Below are 23,524 nucleotides of genomic sequence, written 5' to 3'. Positions count from 1 at the left end.
AGGAATGCTTTTCACCACTTTATAGTTGGGAAAACACGGTAAAGGGCAACCGCTTGACACTTATGTATGTGCAGCTATGGTCAGAGATGAACAGCTGTGTCCTTGGTGTGTACAGGCCATGCGTACTGTGTATTCCAACTCTGTCACTTCTGCAGCAGACAGTGCTGCTATTGTAGGTGACAGTGCAAGACGCACTCCTTTCCTGTCATTTATAAAGCATAGCTTGTATCCCGATAATTGGCTTCCATGGTCACAGAGTAAATCAGAGCCAGCTTGCAAACCCAGAAACCCTGACCTGCAACCCAAACCGTTGCTGATGCTTCCTCTGTGTCCTCTTCCCTTTCCAAAGAGTTGTCACTTCTTCCTTTTCCGTCCTTCCCACAAACTCATGCGCCTCTCAAACTGGTCTCTCTGTTACTGTAGGTCTTCTTGAGCTGAAAGGATGAAAATTGGCAATTGGAAAGTCACTGTCACTGTCCTAAGCTTCATCCTAACTTCTGGAGTCCCAGTTGATGTCTTTGGGTGTATAAGCCTGCGAGAGTGTCCACTGTCCCTTCCATGATTTAGACAGCGGCTTGGAACATGCATCATTGTAAGGTTTACATGATTTCAGCGCTGGCGAAATCCACTGTCCCTTTCCCAGTCGGTGCAAAGGGGTTAATTGCACGATGGAGCTGCCTATCTAAAATGATCCTGAATTCCGGATCCCCTCCCACCCTGAGGGTCTCTTCCTGCTCCCTCCTTTTGTGCTGGGCAGCATGTCCTGGGCTCACTCATGCCAGATATGCCAGATCAGTCCCTGCCCTCCCCAGCATCACCTGCTTCCAGTAGCGCAGCCGGCCCCTGGCTCGCCCTGCATCTGACCTTCTCTATCCCTTTTTGCACACTGTGATTCCAGAGCGGGATGGTCGGCCACCGAAGCTGCAATGTCGTCCCTGACGACCTCCAGTGAGGGAGAGAACTCCACTCCCAGGTTTGTTGTCGGTTCCAGGGATGATGAGACAGACTTTCTGGGATCAAACATGAAGACAGACGAAACCGATTTCTTTGAAGATGATGAAGAGGAGGAGTCGGTAAGGAGGTCCCGGCGTTCTGGGTTGGAGCATCTGTGCAGAATTCCTGGGTCTCAGCCAGGGTTTGTGCGGTTGCTGCTGAGGCCGCAGGCAGTCGGGACTTCAGGGGACATGGCACCAGGCTGTGTGGCATAACCGTGGGGAACGGCAATGTCATTTCTGACAGGACGTATTGCATTGTCATGCTGCCATACTCGCTGCCTCATGCTGCAGTAAATCCTAGCCTTTTCGCTTGCAGGTCTTTTTCAGGTACTACAGTGGATTTATTTGTCCTAGCAACTTAACCCTGACACTCTTGTAAACCTTTCTGTTTCACCAGGGAAATTTTTGAGGAAAACTCTGAGAACTGTGAAAAGGGCAAAGGTGTGTCTGCAGAAAGGAAGCATTTATTCTTTTCTGTAACCTCCGGGAACAGGATGCAAAAAGGAGAACGATCTCCAGCTCCTGACTGCTTTTGGCCCCTATTCAGTGTTATATTAAATGTTACAGTTGCAGTTCTGCACATGGGACTTGGATGCTGCAGGGACATAGCTGCTGGCTGTGCGAATTGCTGGGACCATACGCCAGTGCAGTGGTCGTTTCCATTGCCTCTGTACCCTGAGTCTCCATTGCAAGTGGGTTGTTGACCTAGCAGCCCACATGGGCTTCCTTCAAACCCAAACAGTGTTGTGTACCTTGATGCTCAGTGAGGAGCTATTTATCAGGTGTGGTGAAGGATTTGGAAACCCTTTCACTTCCCAGATGTTGTTTTCGCTGTGGAACCTTGGCTTTGCAAGTCAGTGCAGTAACTTCTAAAGTCTCAGCTTACAGTTTGAAGCCACAATTGTTTGTGCTGGGTAACCCGCAGTCCTGTGTGTATCACTTCACATGATCTCACTGTGTTTAATCTTGCTAGGGCCAGAATTAATCTGTCAGGAAAACATCCAGTCTGGGGTTTCTAGATGGTGATGGAAAGTCCACCACAGACCTTAGCCTGCTCCTCTGTTACAGTTACCAATGCTTTTTGAATGCACAACTTCTCTCTTGACTTACTCAGCTTAACTTCATCCCACTGGATCTTGTTGTACCTTTGTCAGGTATAGGGAAGAGCACTTGGTACTGTTTCTCTTCTACTCATAGCTACTTACTGTTGTAATCTCCCCTTCATTTTCTCTCAGATAAGACAAACAGACTGAGCTCCTGGACTTTTTTGCTATAAAACATTTGCGGCTCTTCTCTGAGCCTGCCTAAGTCCACCAACTGTCTTGGTGAGTTATGGGCCAGAGAACAGTATGTGGGATTCCAGTCCCTGCTGCTTGTTCAGGTGCCAGATACTTATTTCTGACCTTAGCATTAGTGCCCAGTAAAAGGAAGAGGTACATAGTACCTGGCAAAGAAGCGGTTGTTTTGGGCTGCTCCTTAATGATGTCCACCAGTGGACTGTAGTGGGAGCTGGAAGTGCGTATGGGTTCGAGTCTAGCAAGAGCTGTGAGTGCATAAGGTTGGAAGGAAATCCCGTGTTTGTTCTGCATTGCTGCATTTCTACAGTGTTATAGTTTAAATTCAGTAAAGTAGTTGACCTTGTGCTAAACTGATGTCTCTCTTCCCTTAGCCACCTGAACGGCAGATTGTGGTTGGAATCTGTGCTATGACCAAAAAGTCTAAGTCAAAGCCCATGACACAGATTCTGGAACGTCTGTGCAAGTTTGAGTATATCACAGTGGTGATTATGGGGGAAGATGTTATTCTGAATGAACCGGTGGAGAACTGGCCCTCTTGTGACTGCCTAATATCGTTCCACTCCAAAGGTAAAAAGTCTGTGGCACGCCTTAGCCTACTTGAGATCTGGGTAAGGGAGCTTCCACTGATTCTTCCCCCCTCCACTTCCCTGCATTTCAGGATTCCCCCTGGATAAAGCAGTTGCTTATGCCAAGCTGTGCAAGCCGTTTCTGATTAATGACCTTGATATGCAGTATTATATCCAGGACAGGTAGGTGTCTGTGATCCACTAAAGCCCCTTCCCTCTTCCTTTGTCTGATTCCTCTCCTCAGCATGCTGTGCAAACTTCGTCTTCCTGGCCACAAGCAAATGAGTGAGATGGGGAGGAGGGGGACCTCAACAGTGGCTTTTAGGGATCGTTTCTCTAAAACATGGAGAGGAATAGATTTGGGGGTAAAACCATTGAGACTTGGCATGTTTCATTTTCTGGTGCAAATGTCTTGTAAGGAGTGGCTAGATGAAGTAGGAAGTGGAAGAGGTCTTGCAGAACGAGACTGCCACAACTAAGACAAAAAGACTAGTCTCTCAGTAGGAGAGCCAAGTAGTGGGACAGGGTTCTGGGACAGAAATTGGGAGCGAGGCCAGGTCAGATTCTCAGGAGAGTATGTTGGTCAGACACTTCAAGAGGCTTCTCAGTCAGCTCTTGGTAGAGGCCACCAGCAGTCACGTACTTCAGTGCATACAGCCAGACTGCTTTGGCTGTGTATGGGTAGGGCTCATACCAGACTCCAAACCTCCTGCCATGTCTCTGGGTTGTGAGCAGTGTTCCTGTGGGTGCTGACAAGGCACCCCAAGGTGTAACTCTAGTGAAAGAATTGCGGTTTACCCACTGACACAGGATGAAAGGAAGCTCTGCTGCATCTGCCTGGCCTGGGCGTTGGGCAGCTTAGTGTGACAGGGCACCCTTCGAGAGGGCAGATCTGGGTAGGTGGTGTGTGCTGGGTGTGTTGCTGTGGATTGGGCATGTGCTAGTAAATGAGCATCCATGTTTAGGCCAGGTAGAGATCTACTCTGGGACATCTCTGTCCGGAGTAGGACTGAGGCATGCCCCATAGCCTGTAGGTCTTATCTGGAAACCATGTGCTGAGAAGTATTTGCACTCTGTCTTGAGGCTTTTTTGTGTTCATTTGACTTTGTTCTTCATCAGTGGGAGTGAAGCCTTTCCCTTGGCATGTACTGAGGACCTTCTAGACTCTTCTGACACTGTTTCTGTCCTCTGCAGGCGTGAAGTGTATCGGATCCTTCAAGAAGAGGGAATAGACTTGCCCCCCTATGCTGTGCTCAATCGAGACCCTGATAGACCAGAAGGTCAGTGTTCAGGCTCTACTGAAAGCCATTTTCACATACTGTACTATTTAAGATATTCTGCAGAGAACAGGTGCTAATAATCAACTTGAAGAGGCCTGATTCACAAGTCTCTTGTTTTTTGTGGACAAAGGTCCCAACAGCAAAACTGGCTGACTGGCCGGGACTGAAGGGCTTCGGTTCTGCACTAGGTCTGTCTCACCCTTTCCTAACATGCTGCTGCTGTGCTTTGTCTTCAGAGTGCAACTTGGTGGAAGGAGAGGACCACGTGGAGGTAAATGGAGCTGTTTTCCCAAAGCCATTTGTAGAGAAGCCAGTCAGTGCTGAAGACCATAATGTGTATATTTACTACCCAACGTCAGCAGGTGGGGGCAGCCAGCGGCTCTTTCGGAAGGTGAGGAGGGGGACTCCAATTTTAGTGTTGGCACCAACAGATCTGTGGCTCTGAGACCCATGTGGCTTCAGGAAGGAGTGCTGGGGCAGGTGAAGGGGAAATAAAGGTTTTGTGTTGGGGAAATCTAGATCTTCTTAGAACTTTTAGTTCAACCCCATCTACCTGGGAATTGCAGAAGGACATATTTTAGTGGTAGTGCTGACTTCGCCTTCCCCATCCTCTGTTTGACCTGTGTCCTGTCTAGCAGTCATGGAGAACTGTGTCCCTTATTGAATTGCATGCTGTTTTTCCAGATCACTTCCTCAGTTTATCAAGGTGATTTTTTTTTTTAAACTTATGTTCCTGTCCTCCAACATCATTGTTGCCCTTCTCACCTTAGCATAGCTTGCAAATGTGATAAATGCAGTATTTATTCCTAAATTCCACAGGGAATCTGCCCTTACTCACTTCCTCCACTTTGCCAGCGAACAATTAATAGCTGCGATATATCTTTTTTTCAATCAGTTACGCATCTGCCATTAATAATCTTAAAATGATTGTTTCCTTAGCTAACATACAGGCATGCCACTTGAGGTTGTATCCAAAGCCTTACTAAAAATGAAAACAACATCATCCTCTGTCCATAAGATCAGTCAACTGTCCTAGAAGGAAGTTAAATTGGTCTGATTATCACCTGTCATCATTTATTTTCATTTGCTTATTAGCTAGGTTCCTTACTTTCTAGATCTTTATCCACTGTTTTTTGTTCCATATCCTCGTAGTGATTGGGGTCAACCTAAGGGTCTATAATAACTTTCCTCCTTTTTAAAGCCTGGAAAAGGACATACCTACTGTCTGCGTTTTGGAGTCTCTTTTGTCCTCCATAAATAAGAGTGCTGTAATAGCTGGGGGTTCTGAGAGGCATTCCGCTAATTCTCTGCATATGGGGTGAAACTTACACTTTTTGTTCTTCCATCTAAGAAAAGGAGCCCCATGCTCTTCCCTGAGGTGTTTATTCTGTGCTTTCAGATTGGCAGCCGGAGTAGCGTGTACTCCCCAGAGAGCAGTGTGAGGAAGACAGGCTCATACATTTATGAGGAGTTCATGCCTACAGATGGCACTGATGTAAAGGTAAGGAAAAGTCTGGAATAGCTCTTTCCTTCTCCAGGCTGGGATGGCTGAAGGTTGGGCAGTCCTACTTAGTCCTACTTAGATTCTGGAGTGTTTGTTTAAGCTGTGAGGTGCTGACTGTGCAGCTTGGATCCCAAAGCAGGGAGTGGGTATTCTGCAGGTCATAACAGGAGACCATCTGATCTTCTTCTCTCTGTGTCTGCATTAGAAATACCTTCTGGAAGCTGCAGTTAGTCTAGGTGGTTATGTCAGGTGTAACTATTTCTCTTCTCAGGTGTACACTGTTGGACCAGACTATGCCCATGCAGAGGCTCGCAAATCCCCTGCTTTGGATGGGAAGGTTGAACGGGACAGTGAAGGGAAAGAAATCCGCTACCCAGTCATGCTGACTGCCATGGAGAAACTAGTTGCCCGGAAAGTCTGTGTAGCCTTTAAGGTCTGTGTTTTCTCTCCTATGCAAGCAGGATACTCCACGAATGTCTGATTCGAATCTCAGTCAGTGTTAAAGCTTGAGCTCTGTTACCCTGATGTGTCTCTGGTGTGGCAGTCTTCCATGCCTGATGCCAGTTGCCGTCTCTGCTGGCTGGGTGCAGCTGATCCTGCTGGCCATGGCAGTTTGCTGGTCAGAGATGATTGGGAAGGCAGGAGGGCCTGCAGCAAATGCCCTCTGTGCTGGGAGGTGGCTGGTGTCCAGCGTACATCTGAGCATTTAATATCACATTCTGAGCATGCTGCTGTCCATCTGACTTGCACTCATCTTGCCTTTACTGTTTCCTAGTTGTGTTTGTGTGGAAAGCTTGGTCTTCTTTTCTTCTGGGTTTTTTCTTTTTTTTGTTCTATTTTCGGTCTGGCTTTGGTGCACATTTGCGTTCTCTTTTACAGGTCAGTAGAGTGAGTGTGTGAGTCTAGGTATGGTTACATGACATGTTCAGCAAAGTCAGCAGAAGAAGCACTTGACTACTTGTTCCTGCCCCCACTGCGATCTGCAACCCATGCAGTTGTGCTGATACAGCTGTGGGCTTGTTCTACCTTGCAGCCTTTTCCACATAGTGATGGATGTCTTTGCCTGCACCACTTATTGTCTGTACTTGTCAGTCTGGTTCAAAACAGTTGGATTTAAAGGCAAGACCAGGAGAGCCAGGAGCTGCTCTATCTTAAGCCTTTAGAGCTCTGGGAGGTAGGGGGGCGGCCCTGATGGCTTAATCCGGGGGCTTGTGGGTTGGGCCTTTGATACAGCTGTGAGAGTGTAAAGGTTCCTCTAAAGGGCCTGTTACAGCTGGGTAGCAGCTGTATTTTCACACTTCTTCAAGGCTGGTGAGGTAGGCATAGAGTGGAGGATGGCTGCAGCACCAGTGGAGCTGAACTGGGCAGCGTACGCTGGCTGGGTCTGTGTGTGTGCCCGGCTTGGCTGGGCAGCTGCTGTCCCCTTGCTGCACTCCCTCACAGCGTGCCTGAGTCCTGTGTCCTCTGCTTCCTCATGCAGCAAACAGTGTGTGGGTTCGACCTCCTGCGGGCAAACGGCCACTCTTTTGTTTGCGATGTGAACGGCTTCAGTTTTGTGAAGAACTCTATGAAGTATTATGATGACTGTGCCAAAATCCTTGGGTATGTAAAATTCAAGTTTTGATAGCGGTAGGGTAACTCATAGCAAAGTAAAATGAATGTGGAGTCTTGATCAGTATGTTGGAGAAGTCTGCAGGTGGTTCATATGGGGACATTTGTTCAGCAGGTGAAAGCTTGGCTCTGGGAGGAACGGGTTAATTATTTTTAGCCCCTGGAGCTCCTGCCTGCATTAGCATTAGCTGTCTTTGTCTACAGCTAGATGTATCTTGCAGGACTTTTCACTGGATGCTAAGCTCACTGCAGTATTGGTGATGTGAGGGAAATTGGTGTCCCTTTGGGGTGCCTTAACTAGCCCATGGTGTGATAGATGTCTCTGCGAGGAAGGTCAGGAGAAATTTTGTGGCTCTCTTCAAATCTTTCAGCTGGCCCACTAAGGAGGAGGTGGAGAACCAAGGAAATGGAATTTCTTGTGAGTTTTTTCTTCTAATTTCTTCCAGAAATATAATCATGCGGGAATTGGCTCCCCAGTTTCATATTCCCTGGTCCATCCCAACAGAGGCAGAAGACATTCCCATTGTACCCACAACTTCAGGCACGATGTGAGTACCTGCCATCTTCTCAAAAGAATGCCAATGATGGCTACATGAGGGACAAAGTGCAAACTCTGTCCAAAGGACAGACATCACCCAGCAGCATGGCATTCTCCAGCTGCTGTGTTGGTTGCAACCCTGAAATGCCTGTGGAAAGGCTTAGCCATGCACACGAAAGGGGTGATAGATGGTAAATTAGTCATAGGTTTGATGAATGCAGACAAGCAGCCATTGAAGAATTACAGAAACTGCTCACATGGCTTTCAGAAGGCCCAAATTCTCGATCAGCACAGGAGACAGATTAGGGCATCACTGTAGCTGGCTCAGTGTTCAGTAGGCTGCTACTTGGAGAAAATGCGTGTTGAGCTGCTAGTGAAATGGGTGGAAAACAATTAGCTGAAGTATTCACGTTACCTGTACACTTGGCAGACCCTCGTTTGATACTGTTTGCCTTACTAGTTTTCCACCACGTAAGGCTAAAAGACCAAAGACAAAAGTTTCTTTGTGATCTTCAGCACACTTATACATTTGTATGAAGCGAACAAAGTCGGTGCTACAGAAAAGGTAGATTGAGAGTATGTATTCATCCTTCCTTTACCGTGTGATCATTTGGAAAAAGTTGGCAAACACAAACACTGCACAGCTCACAGGACTGCTGGCTTCACTGACACCTTGTGACAATGAGACTGATAGAATTGATCCCCATTTCTCTGGGATCCTATAAGAAATAGTTGGGTATTGTAGTATCTGAAAAAGCAAACTCATGTAGCCCTTCTGAAATTAGCCAGCCTAACTACTGGTTCCTGCAGGTGGCTGATTGCTATGGGATCTTTCTATGTACAGCTCTTATTGGTTGCTTGAAGACAGGACCCCAGCTGTATAACCGTTCTCCTGAACCAAGTTGTTTTTTCCTGGGTCTTTCTAAATGGTCCTATGAGCATCACACAAGTTGGGCATGAAAACAAGCTCGGCACAATTCAAAATGCTGTTTCTGTAGATTCTGTAACATCCAGCCTGGTCCTTTCTGCTGCAGATGTGGTTCTGCCTGTCATATTATGGTACTGTGGTGCTTTTCCCTGATAGGAAACCAGATGACCTGGTAGTGTCTGCAGTACTTTGACTGCTTTTACAGCCTTGGCACTTGTTCCTGGTTTAGTCTGGGAGAAGTTCTGCCACTGATGAGGAAAGCAGCTGTCAGAAAGATGGAACTGAAAGAAACTACTTTCTGGTGGCAATTCTGGAGTGTAGGGGCACATTTGTCAGGTGTATCTTGTGTTTCCCCAGGATGGAGCTTCGTTGTGTTATTGCAGTCATCCGGCATGGAGATCGCACCCCAAAGCAGAAGATGAAGATGGAAGTTAAGCATCCCCGGTAAGAGTCGAGGCAAGAAGATGCTGTGCTGCTGGGAAGTGAGGAGGGCCCGTTTTCTGAATCAAGAGAAGGAGCAGAAGGGCTGAGTGCATGGGAGGCAGTACTTTTTCCTGGCTCCATTCAAGCAAATACTTTCTGCCCAGTTGAGGGAACCCCCTTTCCCCATAAGGATCCTGGCACCTTCTGTGTGAACTCTGGAAGAAAGAGTGAAGGTCTGCTAGGTGCTGCAAAGGGAAGTGCCCCACTAAATGGGAAGCTAGTGGCTGCTTCCTTTTCGTACCTGCGGCTGGAAACACTTGTTTTTTCAGAATTTCTGAAGCACAGGAAGGAGCCAGGGGGCCTGCTGGTTCTCCCTGAAGAACAGAGTGTGAATGTATATGTAAGGATGAAAGTCCTTGTAGCACTGAAACAGCAGAAAATGGATCGGGGTTCTTTGTTGTCTGTTCAGGTTCTTTGAATTATTTGAGAAATATGATGGCTACAAGACAGGGAAGTTGAAGCTGAAGAAACCAGAGCAGCTACAGGTGAGGGGAATCCTCTCTGGGGTTACTGTGTGGGACATGCAGGTAATACGGATCCCAGCACGAGGCAATTCTTTGGGAGAGGGGAAACCCTCAAAAGAGCAACAGTCTGTTGCACAAATGCTCCCTTTCTCATTCCCACCCCATGCACACTCAGCTGGGTGATAGTGTGAGAGCGGAATGGAAACTGTTCCTGGCTGATGCGAAGACTGTAAGATGGGGATGACCTGATGCAGCTTGCCCATCTGTTGTGGTTGCCTCTGGTGAAAGATGGGTCCAGGCTAGGGAGTGGGGCAGTTGGAAGCACCTGCTTGGTTCTGAACAGGGCTGGAGCACAGGGGTGGGGATGAAGCAAACCGCAGTGTGAAAGTTTGTCCTGCCTGAGCTGTGTCTTATGAAATGACGTGTCTCTGATGAGTGTCTGTGTGGACCTGATGCTGAGTGAAGCCATCTGGAGGCCTTGTAAGAGCACAGCGGTGAGTCTGAGGCAGAATTGCCGGATGCTTGAGACTGTCTGCTCTCCAACAGGAAGTGCTGGACATTGCACGGCAGCTTGTGGTGGACCTGGGAACCCACAGTGATTGTGAAATTGAGGAGAGGAAATCCAAACTGGAACAGCTGAAGAGCGTCTTGGAGATGTAAGGGTTCATATCTTGGGGCACCATGAATTTGTCTCAGAGCCGCGGGTCAGCATGCGATATAGAAACAAGCTGTGCTGCTCATGTCCTGGCCAGCTGGCTCCCCAGAGGTCAGTCTCCTCCATCCCCTGTTAGCAGCTGTACGTGAAAGGTGCCATGCTCTTAACGTTTTCTCCTTGGCATCAAAACCACTGCTGATTCTTGTTCCAAGTGTGTCTGGTTTTTGGCTAAACAACTTGAGACAAAACTGAGCTTCCTTTGCTGCGGGAGAGGAACTGGAGTCCTGTAGGGACCACATTGATATGAAGCATTTTGATAAATTTGGAACAAATCTTGTTTTAAATAAGGTTGTCCTGCCGCCAAAAGTTTAACAAAAAGGAGCTTGGAAAACATGAAAAGATGTTTGTGTCCTCTTAGGTTTCGTATAGCTGAAATAGAAGACAATATGGTGGTGTTGGCATCTTAGAAACATAAGAAGGGTTTCTCTCAGAACTATAGCTCGCTGTGGCATACACAGGCAGTGTCTGTGTTCAAGCCATGTCTGTGGAGCACAGAGGATGAATTGCTGATTCCTTCCCCTGCTCTTTTTGCTCTTTAGAGATGTGGTTATCCTCAGAGCGGCTGGCAGACTGTTTTTTTTCTGTGATCTCATTAATTCACTTGTTAAAGATGTAGATAGAAATTAACTAAGGTTGATTAGAGCTCCGGTGGGGTAAGAGAGCACAGAGTGCTGCCAGCTGAAGAGCAGGCAAATAAATGGATCTTTGAATTTCATTTGGGGGAGTTGTTTGGCTTTTTTTGGGGGTGCGCGCCAGGTCACAGGTAGATGGCAAAAATGTTCATGTTCCGTGGCAATTGGTGTTGCAGCAGAAAGTCTTTTGCCTGTGCTGTATTTTTGCTGTGTGCTGCCTAGGGACCTCTGGGCAAAGGGTGAGTGGAGTTGATTTGTTTAAATTTTTTTCCCCCTCTCCTTGTGACAGGTATGGGCATTTTTCTGGTATTAACCGTAAGGTTCAGTTGACCTATCTGCCTCATGGACATCCAAAAGCTGCAAGTGAAGATGAAGGTAAAGAAACCTGATGTTGCTGCCATGATCTTCAAGCCCGGTGTTCAAGAGCACGTGCAGCTATCCTACCTATATAGGCCTCTGGACGTGCAAGCAAAATTACTGACCCATATCTTGCCTTCGCTCACATCATAAGGAGGGTTGGAGTGATGCATAATGTAGTGTACCAATACACCCCGGATGGTGCCACAGGGCTTATGCTTCCAATTTCATGAATGTCAGCCTATACCTGACATTATGGTAGTGACTCTTTATTTTGTACTTGCTGGTTTGGTTCCTGGGGATTTTGGGTCAGGCTTGTGTTGAGAACGCTCTGCAAGACGCTGATGACAACCTCTTCTTCCTCCCCTCCTCTCCCCCTGCAAGCTAGCTTTGAGATCTGATGTAGTGAGTACCTGTTTGTTTCCTAGAAGCTCGCCGAGAGTCTTCGCCATCCCTTCTCCTGGTGCTTAAGTGGGGTGGAGAGCTGACACCAGCAGGAAGAGTCCAGGCAGAAGAGCTGGGGCGAGCCTTTCGCTGTATGTACCCTGGTGGCCAAGGTAAGCATTGTCCATGTATCTCCGGTCCTGTCCTGGGACTGTGACAGGCTGCCCAGCCCAGGTGACTAATCACCAGTGTAAGGGATGCTCAGACATCTGTGGGCTGTGTGCAGCCTGTGTGACTCAGGTCATCACTGGTTTTGTTCTTTTGAGTTGACCTGGTAAGGGTAAATAATTTAAGTGGGTTTTGCACCCAAAGATCCCTAAGCTGGCTAGAGATGTCTGCTGCAGTGGTTAAACTTGAGTATGTCTTGGAGCACAATAGCATTCTTTCAACTGATGTGCCAGTATTCAAAAAAGAGAAACCATTCTAATAAGATACATTCTGATGCAGCAAATACGATTCAAAATTTCTGTATGATTAACAAGGAATTTAGGTCAGATGCAGAGAACAGAGGAAATCTATCTTGGAACACAGATAATTCTGCCTTGAGACAGGAGAATAGGAAGGTAACTTCTCCATATTTTTTCCACCACAATTCTGTGACTCTGAAAAACATTTGGTACACACACAGATCAACAAGAGCCCAAAAGGGGAAAAAAAAAAGGCTGAGATTGCCTTTTTCATCCAAGTAAAGAGTCAGAAGTAATACACTGCTACTGTATTGATCTGATGAGACCAGTATTGGATACTGCTTATCTTTGACTTGTATGTTTAATTAATTCAATTTAATTAATTAAATTTCAAATTAATTAAGCTAATTTAAATTGAATTGGAAAAGATTTCCTTCTGGAATAAGGAAGAGTTACCCTTGGTGGAAGAGGATCAGGTCAGGGAATACTTAAGCAAACTGGACATACATAAGCCCACGGGCCCTGACGGGATGCACCCACGAGTGCTGAGGGAGCTGGCAGATGTCACTGCGAGGCCACTCTAGATTATCTTTGAAATATTGTGAGGACTGGGGCGGGGGGTGCCTGAGGACTGGAGGAGAGGAAATGTCACTCCTAGCTTCAAAAATGACAAGAAGGAGGACCCAGGGAACTGCAGGCTGGTCAACCTCACCACAGTCCCTGGGAAGGTGATGGAGCAGCTAATCCTGGAAACCATTTCTGGGCACATGAAGGATAGGAAGGTGATTGGGAGTAGTCAGCATGGATTCACAAAGGGAAGTCATGCTTAACCAACCTGATAACCTTCTACAGTGAAGTGACTGGCTTGTTTACATGAGGGGAGAACAGTGGCTATGGCCTACTTTGATTTCAGTAAGGCTTTTAACACTGTCTCTGGTAACATCCTCATAGCTGATGAAGTACGGTCTGGATGAGCAGACAGTGAGGTGGATTGAAAGCTAGCTGAATGGCTGGGCTCAGAGGGTGGTGATCAGTGGCACAAAGTCTAGTTGGAGGCCAGGAGCTAGCGGTGTAGTCTAGGGGTGAAAACTGGGTCCGATCCTCTTTAATATCTTCATTAACGATCCGGATGATGGGGCAGAGTGTACCCTCAGCAAGTTTGCAGATGACACAGAACTGGGAGGAGTGGCTGATATGCCAGAGGGTCATGCTGTCGTCCAGAGGAACCTCGACAGGCTGGAGAAATGGGCTGGCAGGAACCTCATGATGTTCAACGAGGGGAATTGCAAAGTCCTGCCTCTGGGGAGGAACAGCCCCCTGCACCAATATATGCTGGGGGCTAACCAGCTGGAAAGTAGCTTTGCAGAAAAGGACCTGGGGGTCCTGGTGAACACCAAGTTGAACATGAGCCAACAATGTGCCCTTGCCATAAAGAAGGCGAATGGTATCCTGGGCTGCATTAAGAGAAGTGTTGCCAGCAGGTTGAGGGAGGTGAGCTGTGAGGTCAGATGCTTGTGATCTCAAGAGCACATTTTTAGCAAACGTGAGGATAAACTTTCCAAAAGATGAGAAAACTAGGTGTACATGGTGTTGCTTACTGCAAGGTGCCAACAAGTAGAGCAGACTGTCAGTGCACAGAGACTAAAGGAGGAGGAGCAGTAGTGGACAAAGGATCTTCATGACAAGGCCTGTGTGCCATTCTTGAAGATGGAAACGGTGAGTTAGAAAGGCTGGGGACTTCCTGGTGCTGTTGTGGATCTCTGAAGCCCGGAGCTGAGAGGATCAGCCACTGACTTGGACAAGAGACTGGGGAGACCAGAAGATAGTGTGCAGGAGAGGCAACTCCCTGTGGAAGTACAGGGAGTAGATTGCAGCGTAATGAGCCAAAACCTGAGAGAAGAGACCTGTCTGCAGAGCTCTGGTCAAGTGGAGTGTAGTTACCAGCAAGCTGGGCTGAGCCCTAAGGTATGGTCTATGTGAGTTCTGAACTGACTGCTCTGTATCTGGTGACCACCGAGTGGCTGCCCTTTTGCTCACAGTAGAGCTCGGTCTGAGCATGTACAAGGTGACTTCAGTCCTTCTGAATCATGGCTTTGGACACTTCTGCTTCACGTGGTCATTAATGGAGAGGGAGAGATCTTATTTTGGAGTGAGATGCTGTGTTCCTGGATAGCAGTTGGTACATGGCAGCTTTGTCCAGATATACAGCTGACTTCTGGCTGGTGTCTGTCCTTGTCTAGCAGGGTGTTTCTCTGAGTTGTGAGCTCAGAGCTCAGAGCAGTTTTCCCATCTTCTCATGCAATGTGACTGGGTACTGTGCAAAATCATCATGGGATTCCAGGCAGCAGCAAATTAGTCACCGCTGCACTATCTTTGGAGGGTCAGACTCAACAGCTGCATGAGTCGCTTTCTCCCATTGCTAATCTGACTCCTGTGGTTGACTCAGCCATCATAAATAAACCGGCATTTTGTGCCGCAAGATAATTGTAGCTCTACAGGATATGCTTTGGAAGCCAGGTGCCTCCCTGCTGAATAGCTCTGCCTGCAGTTCTGATGGCAGCAGTACCTGCTTTTGTGCAGAGAACAAGTAGAAGGAGGCAATTTTTTTTGTGCATCTTTATTCTGCACAGGGGTATTCAGGCTAACAGAATAATTATGGACTGTTCAGAGAGGGTTGCTGCAGAATTTGGGCAGCATCAGACTTGACTGGTGAATGCTCACTTTTTTCCTCAAAATGAACTTTCCGAAGTTAAGCAGAGCCTGAACCAGATTTCTGGTCATCATGTATGGCTAGAACTGTCTATTTTGGAGCAGCCTAAATGCTGGCTATGAAAGCGATTAATTCTCTGCATAACTTTGTTACTACAATAAAGTTTGTTGTCTAAAGCAGTATATTCAGCTGATAGTTTTGCACGTGTCAGAATATTAATTTTGAGTTTGTTCTCTGTTCCAGGTGATTACGCTGGTTTCCCTGGATGTGGCTTGCTCAGGTTGCACAGCACCTACCGTCATGATCTCAAGATCTACGCCTCAGATGAGGGACGAGTTCAGATGACAGCAGCAGCTTTTGCAAAGGTCCTTCCTCTCTTTTGGGCATCTGTTAGTTCTGCTACATTAGTCTTAAAATATGTCAGTTCTAAAGGAAAACCTCTGGTGATGAGGAAGGAGCTGTCTTAGGAACTTCCCCCTCTCTGTTGGGAGGACGGTGGTACACTATGCTAATAGCAAGTGTACGGGGCGGTACTGGAAATCCAGTGTCGTTGCACATGTATGTTACCTTTAGTATCCTGTCCAGGATAGGACTTTGACCAGAGAAGGAGTTATTTATGGAGTATTGCTGGTGTTTGATGTTAGAGCACAAGTATTAATTGCCTACAAATTGAGTGTTTCTTGGATGACTGCCCAGCCAGAGAGGTTCTTCCTTGACTGCTGGATTTAAAAGGGGAATGAAATGTCTTTGGTGCAGTGTGGGGTGGGGGTTGGGGAGAAGACAGGTTCATCTGCAGTTAAAGCTTGAGCCAAGGGAAATCCTCTGGTGACCTTAGCTGTTCTTTAGAGCCTCTGCTGTATCAACATTTTCTACCGGAGTTGGCTGCTCAACAATTGCCTAGACAAATCTTGGGCTGCTGCAGGCAGAGCTGGCCTTTTGCCTCGAATAGCTCTAGAAGCATGCCAGAGTCACTGGTGACTAGGTGCTGTTGCTGTAAAACTGCTCTTCAAGGACAGTTGAGATTTCACTCAAGTTGACTGAAGGCTGGCCATGAATGAAACTACCAGAAATGTTTGTTGCTTGGGTTGTGCATAGCTGAAATCTTGTCCTGTGTTGCTTTAGGGTCTGCTGGCCCTGGAAGGAGAGCTGACCCCCATCCTAGTGCAAATGGTGAAAAGTGCCAATATGAACGGTCTCCTGGACAGTGACAGTGATTCCCTTAGCAGCTGTCAACACAGAGTGAAGGCACGACTGCATGAAATCATGCAGAAGGATGCTGAGTTCTGTGAAGAGGATTATGAAAAGGTAAAGCACCTGTGTGGCTTTGTTGCTTCCTGTATCTGGAAGGAGAATAGCATTGCTCCAGTGGTTTGATGTGAAGCCTGCTGGTATGTGAACAGTAGTTTGGTTAGTGTGAGATCAGTTCTGGTCAAAATTACAGGATATAAACAGAACTTAGGAAGGGAAAGGGCAGGTTAATAGCCCCTGCCCTTCTCCAAGTGAAAATCCTCAGTGTTGCTCCACTGTCCCCTTCAAGAATCATCATGGTACCTTCCTCTCCTTTTAGAAGTCCCAGTGCATTTTATTCTCGTGGGTGTGCTAAAAGAAGAGTTCTCGTGGTTTACTGCAGGCTGCCCAGAACAATCCCAGTTGCTGTGGACAGGGAGTATGCCTTGCCAGATTCTAGATCCGTGCTCTGTGCATGTGTGAACAGATCTTTTGGATACAAACCCTTTTGTGGTCCTATCAGTGTCTGATAACTGCAGAATAGAGAGCATGGGCTGCATCCAGCACAGCAACCAATAAAAGCACTATAGCTGCTTTTTCAACAAGTCCCCAAAACGCTATTTTTCCTGGACTCTCAGATCTGATTACCGGAATGATATCCATTACCATTAAGGAACATATTTATCACCTCAAAGAACTACTTAAAACTTCTATGAAGCCCTTCTGCTCAAGCACAGAAGCAAAGTGAGACAAGAGTGGATATTGTAGGTGGAGGGAGGTCTGATCTGATAGGAGCGGTTGTTTGCTCCCTCTGAGTTTGGTCCTGAGGAAGTTTTTAAAACTTGCCTAACTACCCTTAGGAATAGGCCAGCTTATTACACTCAGCTGGGAGCACAACTTTTGTACCTAATCAGAAAGTAGTACAGCTGCAAAAGGCAGACATTTTGTGTTCCCAGTTTGTAAAGATACTAATTAATCTCTACTGGTATCTTCTCTCAGCTAGCACCTACAGGCAGTGCTTCTCTGCTCAACTCCATGACATTTATCCAGAACCCAGTAGAGGTCTGTAACCAGGTGTTCACCCTGATTGAGAATCTCACCTCCCAAATACAAAAACGTCTGGAAGACCCAAAATCTGCAGGTGAGCATCAGAACTGGAAAGTGTCTGGAGCAGATTCATTTATTGTTATATCTTCAGAGCTCCCAAACATGACGATGGTTTATGTTTGTCTGTATCAAAGAAATTCTAAAATGAAATTCTCTATATGCTATTGATGTAGAAGTCTCCTATTCCACTTTCAACTACTGTTAAAGAGAGCTGTAATTTAAAGGAAATGATATGTGCATCTTGGGTTTAGAGTGAATGTAAACAGCAGCAGTACAGCCTGGAGAGGTATGCCTGATTTTTTCAAGCATTTCCTGGAGGGGAGCTCAAGACTATAAACAGCAAGTTTTTCAGTCACGATTTGCTTGTCTCTAAGAACTTTCCTAATAACAGTGCAGAGGTTTTAAAAAGGCATCTGTGGGACATTTCACACGATTTATGGCAGACATAAGCCGACAGGCAAGCAGTTTCACTTTTCTCAAGTATTTCAAGTAGCTTATTGCTGCAGGTTAAAACTCCATGCAACAGGTCCAGTGGCTTTTCCAGTCTAGGATTCCTGTGGGTGACATAATAATCAGAGCCCTTCTGTGCTGGGAGAAGTCAGTCATAGCTGTCACTTGAAATCTATGCAGAAGTAGTCAGGATGTGAATGTGGTTTGGTGTTCTCTGCTGTTTAGACCTGCAGCTGTATCACAGTGAGACTTTAGAACTGATGCTGCAACGCTGGAGTAAGCTGGAGCGAGATTTCCGCATGAAGAATGGGCGTTACGACATCAGCAAGATCCCTGATATCTATGACTGCATCAAGTATGATGTACAGCACAACTGTGCACTGAAACTGGAAGGCACAGCTGAACTCTTCAAACTCTCCAAAGCCCTGGCAGATGTGATCATACCCCAGGTATAGCCTGTCCTGCCTGTGTGACGATGTCTGTGGTGTCAGTTTCTGGCCCTTTCCCTGTCTGTTTTTTCTCGATTCTCTTGCACATTAACTCCCAAGGCAGCATATCACAGGTTCTTCTCAGATATATCTCTTAATGTTTGTATGAGGCCAAAACCATTTATGACTTAAGATGTGGCAGGGCTGGCTTCCTGGATGAGGATTCTAACAGCGTCAGAATAATGAACAGCTGACGCAGCAGCTTTTCCATGTTCATCGTAGTGCATTATAGCACAGCTTTGAGCTGAGTGTGTGTGCTATAGCAACATCCCATTCTCCACATACAAGATTGTACAGGGGAAAAGAGATTTCTGTGGTAAAGTGAAGGCTTTTTCTGGCAAGTTTGTTATTCTTGTCAAACTAGAACTTGTTCAGTTTGCAAAGTTGGCTTGCTTCTCACAAAGTTTATGCCCGTGAACAATGGGAGAGGAAAGGAGGGCCCCGTGCAATGGATTTCTGTATTCACCATTGTTCTGTCCCACTTCTGGCAGAAATGCTTTGTTTATATGGGATCAGCTTGTACTAGCAAGGTCCAATCGCACTTGTGCCCATGTAGACCAGAAGTGGTCTTCTAAACTTTTTCACAGTGCTCCTGATGAGATGCAGTTTGGCTATTTCCAGCATAGCACTTCAAGTTTTATCTTTGCAAGTAGCAGTTGTTGCATTAATGCTCATGCCAGGTCAGGGTATAAGTTTGTGTGTCATGAGAGGAGGTTCCCTGATGGTACTTGCACCGCTCAGCTGTTGGAAGAATACTGACGGTCATGTCTAGACAGATAGGGATTCTTGGAGGAGTCTCTGTCCTCTGTTACCCTCTGCAATATGTGGAAAAAAAAAGAGGAAGATGCTGGGTGACATTTCCCTTTCTGCCCTAGCTTAACTGTAGTGGTGCTTGTGGACAGGACTGTTGAAGTCCAGCCTCCTTTCATGTGAGGATGTGGCAAAGAACCAGGGCTCAAGGGTATCTATTGTTTTGTTCCTGCAGGAATATGGGATTAATAAGGAGGAGAAACTGGAGATTGCTATTGGCTTTTGTCTTCCTCTCATTAAAAAGATCCAGTTGGACCTACAGAGAACCCATGAAGATGAGTCTGTCAACAAACTACATCCCTTGTAAGGACTGTGCTGCATGCTGCTGCTGGTGGGGAGGGCAGCTTTGGAGCAGTGTGTGGGAACCATGCCAGAAGAGTGTACTGGTGTGGAAGGAGGCACTGAACATAAACTGAAGGACACACCGAGAGAGAGGCATGCTGGTGCTCCTAGAACTAGAAGGGAAATGGAAAGGCACATTGAGACTGCTGAGTGGGAGCATGGTGCCACAGAAGCTTAAACCCATTGTAGTTGGATGGTGGTGCCTTCATCCCTGTCTCTGCAAGGGGCAAGTGCTAGTATGATGAGGCCACCTCTGCCTCACCATGTATCTCCATTAGGATACCATAAAACTTGCTGCTTCTGTGCCCAATGCTCTCACTGTTTGTTCTGTTCCTGCTGCTCTTTGACAGTTCCCAGTGTGGGGTTATCTTATTCCGTTAAGCGTGCAGAAATGCTGCTGTATGATAGATGGCAATTCATTGGCCGGCTATGAGTAACACTGGGCTGATTTTGGTTTAGGTACTCAAGAGGAGTTCTGTCACCAGGTCGCCATGTTCGGACACGGCTCTACTTCACCAGTGAGAGCCATGTGCACTCTCTGCTCAGTATCTTCCGCTATGGGGGGCTCCTGGATGTAAGTGTCCCAGCAATGCTCACAGAGTAAGCCTCCCTGCTTTTTTTCAGTGGCCCTTTCCAAGGTGGACAGTGTACGTTTGTAGGTTGCCCCTCTAGCCAGCTCCCCCAGTAATGATGTGCATCAGTGGCCTCTGGCCCACTCCATCTCTGCTGTGTTTGCATGCTGCAGCTTCCTGCCTTTCTGGCACGTAGGAGGATTGTTCTTCCTCAGTCCTGACACTGCCTGCCTTGCTTGTACAGAGGCATGTTTTCTCCAAGAGCTGTCCTGCTGGTTTCAGATGAGTGGACCACTTACCGGTGTAGGAGGATAGCAGTATGAAGCGATGGGGATGAGGGAATTTCTCTCTTCCTGCTTCCTTCAACCCTTTATTTCAAGAGCTTGGTCCTGTTATTTAATGACTTTCTGTCAATTCTAAGTCAAGAAAATCAAGTTTGCTTACAGAGGAAGTGACTTGAAGTTGCAAATGCATAGGGGGTGCTCTCTACCAGAGGGACGGATGACACATTTTTAGGGGACTAACTCATCCAATCCAACATTCACTTGCTCTCATAACCTGCTTCCTGAAGGAACTGGCATGCAGACCCTGAGAAAAGCTCTGCTTTAGACTCCTCAAGAGACTCTGATTTATCGTCCCATTTTTAAGCATGGTGTTCTGAAATGTCTTGAGAGTTTGGGCTTGCTTAGCAGGTGTGATTTCTGATGTCTGTGGAAGCTCAGTGTATCTGTAGGCAGTGATCATGCAAATACCTCTGAATTGCTCACTGAATAGTATGCTACTTTATTCCCTGACTTGAGTGCCAGAGGATGCTGTGTTGCCAGCACAGGGATATTAGGCTGCATCTGGGTTTTTTTGTACTGGTGGGGTTCATTTCATGTCCATCAAGGTAGTGAGATGAGCATGAGTGAAGCAGGTAGTGAAGCAGCATGAGTGGCACTTCAGGTACGGCCATTCCCTAGCAGTGTTGGGAAACAATGAGGGGTGGGCTGCCCTGCCTTGTGAAGCCCAAGGGTCCAGCGTGACTCTGTAGACTTTTCATTCAGCATCGTGTAAAAGCAGCTTCACTTGGTCCCTTATTTAGCACAAGTTCATCCCTTGGGCTTTTTTTGACATTTCTCTAAAATACTCCGTTCTGTAGGCCACTATTTGAGAATGACTGTCTTTGGGAACCTGCTGTGGGTTATGCTTTTCTCCAGTCAGCATGGCATAGGGGGCTTGCAGCTGGATGTGCTCAGATCTGCACGTGGATTGTATGGGTAGCTGTAGTGTCCCTCTATGCAGTTGCTCCTTATTGTAAGCACCCCACCCTCATTGCAAGGTCATCTCTCTTCATGCAAGTTAAGCAAGGTGTTTTTTGTCCTGACAATGTTGTTATCTTGTGGAGAGACAAACTCTCTCAGACCCATTTCACTGAATGCTGCAAAATGTCTGCTGTTGCTTATTCCATGCGACTGTTTATGTGTATATATCAGGAAAACAAAGACCAGCAGTGGAAGAGAGCCATGGACTATTTGAGTGCTATCTCAGAGCTGAACTACATGACCCAGATTGTTATCATGCTCTACGAGGACAACAACAAGGTGAGGGATATAGCTGTAGGATAAAATCCTTCCTGCCCTGATGCAAGGCACAGTCCCCGAGAGATGAGTTCAGCTGGGAAGTTTGTAACCTGAGCTCTCTCCGCTTGTGAATAAAGATGGACGGATCGTTAACACAACTGCTAGTTTTTATTTTTAGGTGGGAGGCAGTGACCCAGTTAATGCTTGTTACATGTAAGTGGAATGCCACCCTGAGCAGTAATACCAAACTTAAGTAATCAATACTATCTATTTTAAAGCATTTCCTGAAGCAAAATAATTTGCTGTTTCTTAATATTAATTATAAATGAACAGTAGGAAAAAATAAATAAAACCAAATTATATTTGGCATTTTTTTCCAAATATTTCTAGAAAATATCCAGAAATTCCACATTCATAAACTTTTTTTATTTTAAAAATATACTGATATAGTTAGGGAAGTATATACTGATGTCTTCAGGAAGTAAAGAGAATCATTTAAAAAACAGCTGGAATGTGGAAGCTGATGGTGATGACCATAAGTAGGTTTGGCACCGAATTGCACATACTGAATCCCAGGTCCTGTGACTCAGGTCCTCTACTGCAGGAGGTTGTAGTGGGTGAGGGGAGCACTCCCTTTCCTCCATATGCTATAGAGTTAGAATCTTGTATTCACAGAGCTGATGTGGGGTTTTAATAGTAGAAGTGAAATATTTCCTAGTGCTGTTTGTCAAAAAACCCCCCCCAAACTCTCAACAGAGCTCTTAGGAGTGGGGTAAATCTGTTAGTAAGTAGAGATGGTGAAACTTTCGGTTTTGCATCATTAATGCCAGATATTGCAAAAGCTCTGGCTTCCCTTAAAAGAAAAATTAAAAAAAAAAGTAATATTAGAGACAGTTACTTAAATCTTGGAACAACCCAACTAAAGGTCCAGGAAGGAACCAATCTCTCCCTGCCCCAGTGTGCGCTGGTTTTGCAACAGGAGTGGATCGGAAGGGGGTTTAGGTTTGTGTGTATATATATATATATACATATAGCCCAATTCTGTTTTGGTCCTCTGGTGGCTGTTGTCACAAAATAACAACAATTTGAATGCCTCAGCTTTGTGCTATTAAGGGCTGTCCTTTTGGATGAGACAAACCTAGAGCCATTATGTTCATGGATTCTTGTTGCTTCCGCTTTCCTTCCAAAAGGATGCGCTTGGGATATGTGCTGCACCGGCATGGCAGGGTGGCCCAGGTCCAGACTATGCTGACAGTGGGACTGATTCTTATTTACTTATTCCCTGTGCCTCACGTTCACAGGATCCATCTTCAGAAGAGCGTTTCCATGTGGAGCTGCATTTCAGCCCTGGTGTGAAAGGCTGTGAGGAAGACAGAAACGTGCCCACAGGGTTTGGCTTTCGGCCTGCCTCTGCGGAGGTGAGCACGCTGCCCGGACACAGGTTGCCCTGCCTGCTGGGGATGTGGCGAGTGTGGGCCCGTCGGCAACCTTGCTGCTCTGCCAGGCTCTGCTGCCATCCAGCCTCCAGCAGCAATTTTTTCGCTGACCTTTCTCTTGTGCTTGCGGGCTGTTAGCGGGTTATGTTCCCTGCCTAACTCCGAGGGTTTGTCAGGGCAGTCTTTGAGAACGCTGGTTTCCTCCAGCAGAGGAGCTCAGAAGAGCTGGGAGATCCAAGGCTGGAGTCAGTGCCTGGGCAGTGCTTGCGAAGGCCACGTGCCTGTAGGTGTCAATGTTTCCTTACTGCAGAATGAGGACAAGAAAGCAGACCAAGGCAGCCTGGAGGACCTCTCCAAAGAGAAAGGCATCCATGAGCCAGATCGCGCACAGCAAAGGTCTCCGCAGCCTTCCGAGCCGGTCAGCATTCAGCGAAGATCACCGCTGATCAGGAACCGGAAGACAGGGTCCATGGAGGTAACAATGCAATGGGTGCCCTTGGTTGTTCTAATGAAGGTCTTTTGCTTGGTTTAGGTTTCCTGGCATTCCTTTTAACGTGCCCGAGTTTGAGTTGATTCTGGGAAAGGATCTGCAGAAGTT

At 46.7% G+C, this 23,524-nt stretch overlaps 1 protein-coding gene across 1 annotated transcript in view; it reads left to right on the top strand.

The window, feature by feature from the left end:
- Positions 1-474: 474 nt before the first annotated feature.
- PPIP5K1 (diphosphoinositol pentakisphosphate kinase 1) overlaps positions 475-23,524 on the top strand; it is a 46,957-nt gene continuing 23,907 nt past the window's right edge. Inside the window, exons 1-24 of the mRNA XM_009280374.2 lie at positions 475-592; positions 899-1,073; positions 2,665-2,860; positions 2,952-3,042; positions 4,054-4,139; positions 4,376-4,530; positions 5,539-5,640; positions 5,915-6,076; positions 7,124-7,245; positions 7,701-7,802; positions 9,078-9,164; positions 9,613-9,688; positions 10,214-10,323; positions 11,304-11,389; positions 11,800-11,928; positions 15,176-15,297; positions 16,055-16,237; positions 17,159-17,300; positions 17,942-18,165; positions 19,190-19,317; positions 19,816-19,930; positions 21,404-21,511; positions 22,792-22,908; positions 23,237-23,401. Of these exons, the coding sequence (XP_009278649.1) occupies positions 927-1,073; positions 2,665-2,860; positions 2,952-3,042; positions 4,054-4,139; positions 4,376-4,530; positions 5,539-5,640; positions 5,915-6,076; positions 7,124-7,245; positions 7,701-7,802; positions 9,078-9,164; positions 9,613-9,688; positions 10,214-10,323; positions 11,304-11,389; positions 11,800-11,928; positions 15,176-15,297; positions 16,055-16,237; positions 17,159-17,300; positions 17,942-18,165; positions 19,190-19,317; positions 19,816-19,930; positions 21,404-21,511; positions 22,792-22,908; positions 23,237-23,401 (2,955 nt within the window). The 5' untranslated portion in view covers positions 475-592; positions 899-926. The remainder of the gene's footprint in view (positions 593-898; positions 1,074-2,664; positions 2,861-2,951; positions 3,043-4,053; positions 4,140-4,375; positions 4,531-5,538; positions 5,641-5,914; positions 6,077-7,123; positions 7,246-7,700; positions 7,803-9,077; positions 9,165-9,612; positions 9,689-10,213; positions 10,324-11,303; positions 11,390-11,799; positions 11,929-15,175; positions 15,298-16,054; positions 16,238-17,158; positions 17,301-17,941; positions 18,166-19,189; positions 19,318-19,815; positions 19,931-21,403; positions 21,512-22,791; positions 22,909-23,236; positions 23,402-23,524) is intronic.

This window comes from Aptenodytes forsteri, unplaced genomic scaffold (genome assembly GCF_000699145.1).
Source record: "Aptenodytes forsteri isolate BGI_AS27 unplaced genomic scaffold, ASM69914v1 Scaffold83, whole genome shotgun sequence".
In the NCBI taxonomy this organism is placed as follows: domain Eukaryota; kingdom Metazoa; phylum Chordata; class Aves; order Sphenisciformes; family Spheniscidae; genus Aptenodytes; species Aptenodytes forsteri.
Note: the sequence above shows the minus strand (reverse complement) of the source record. Positions and strands in the feature narration are given on the sequence as shown.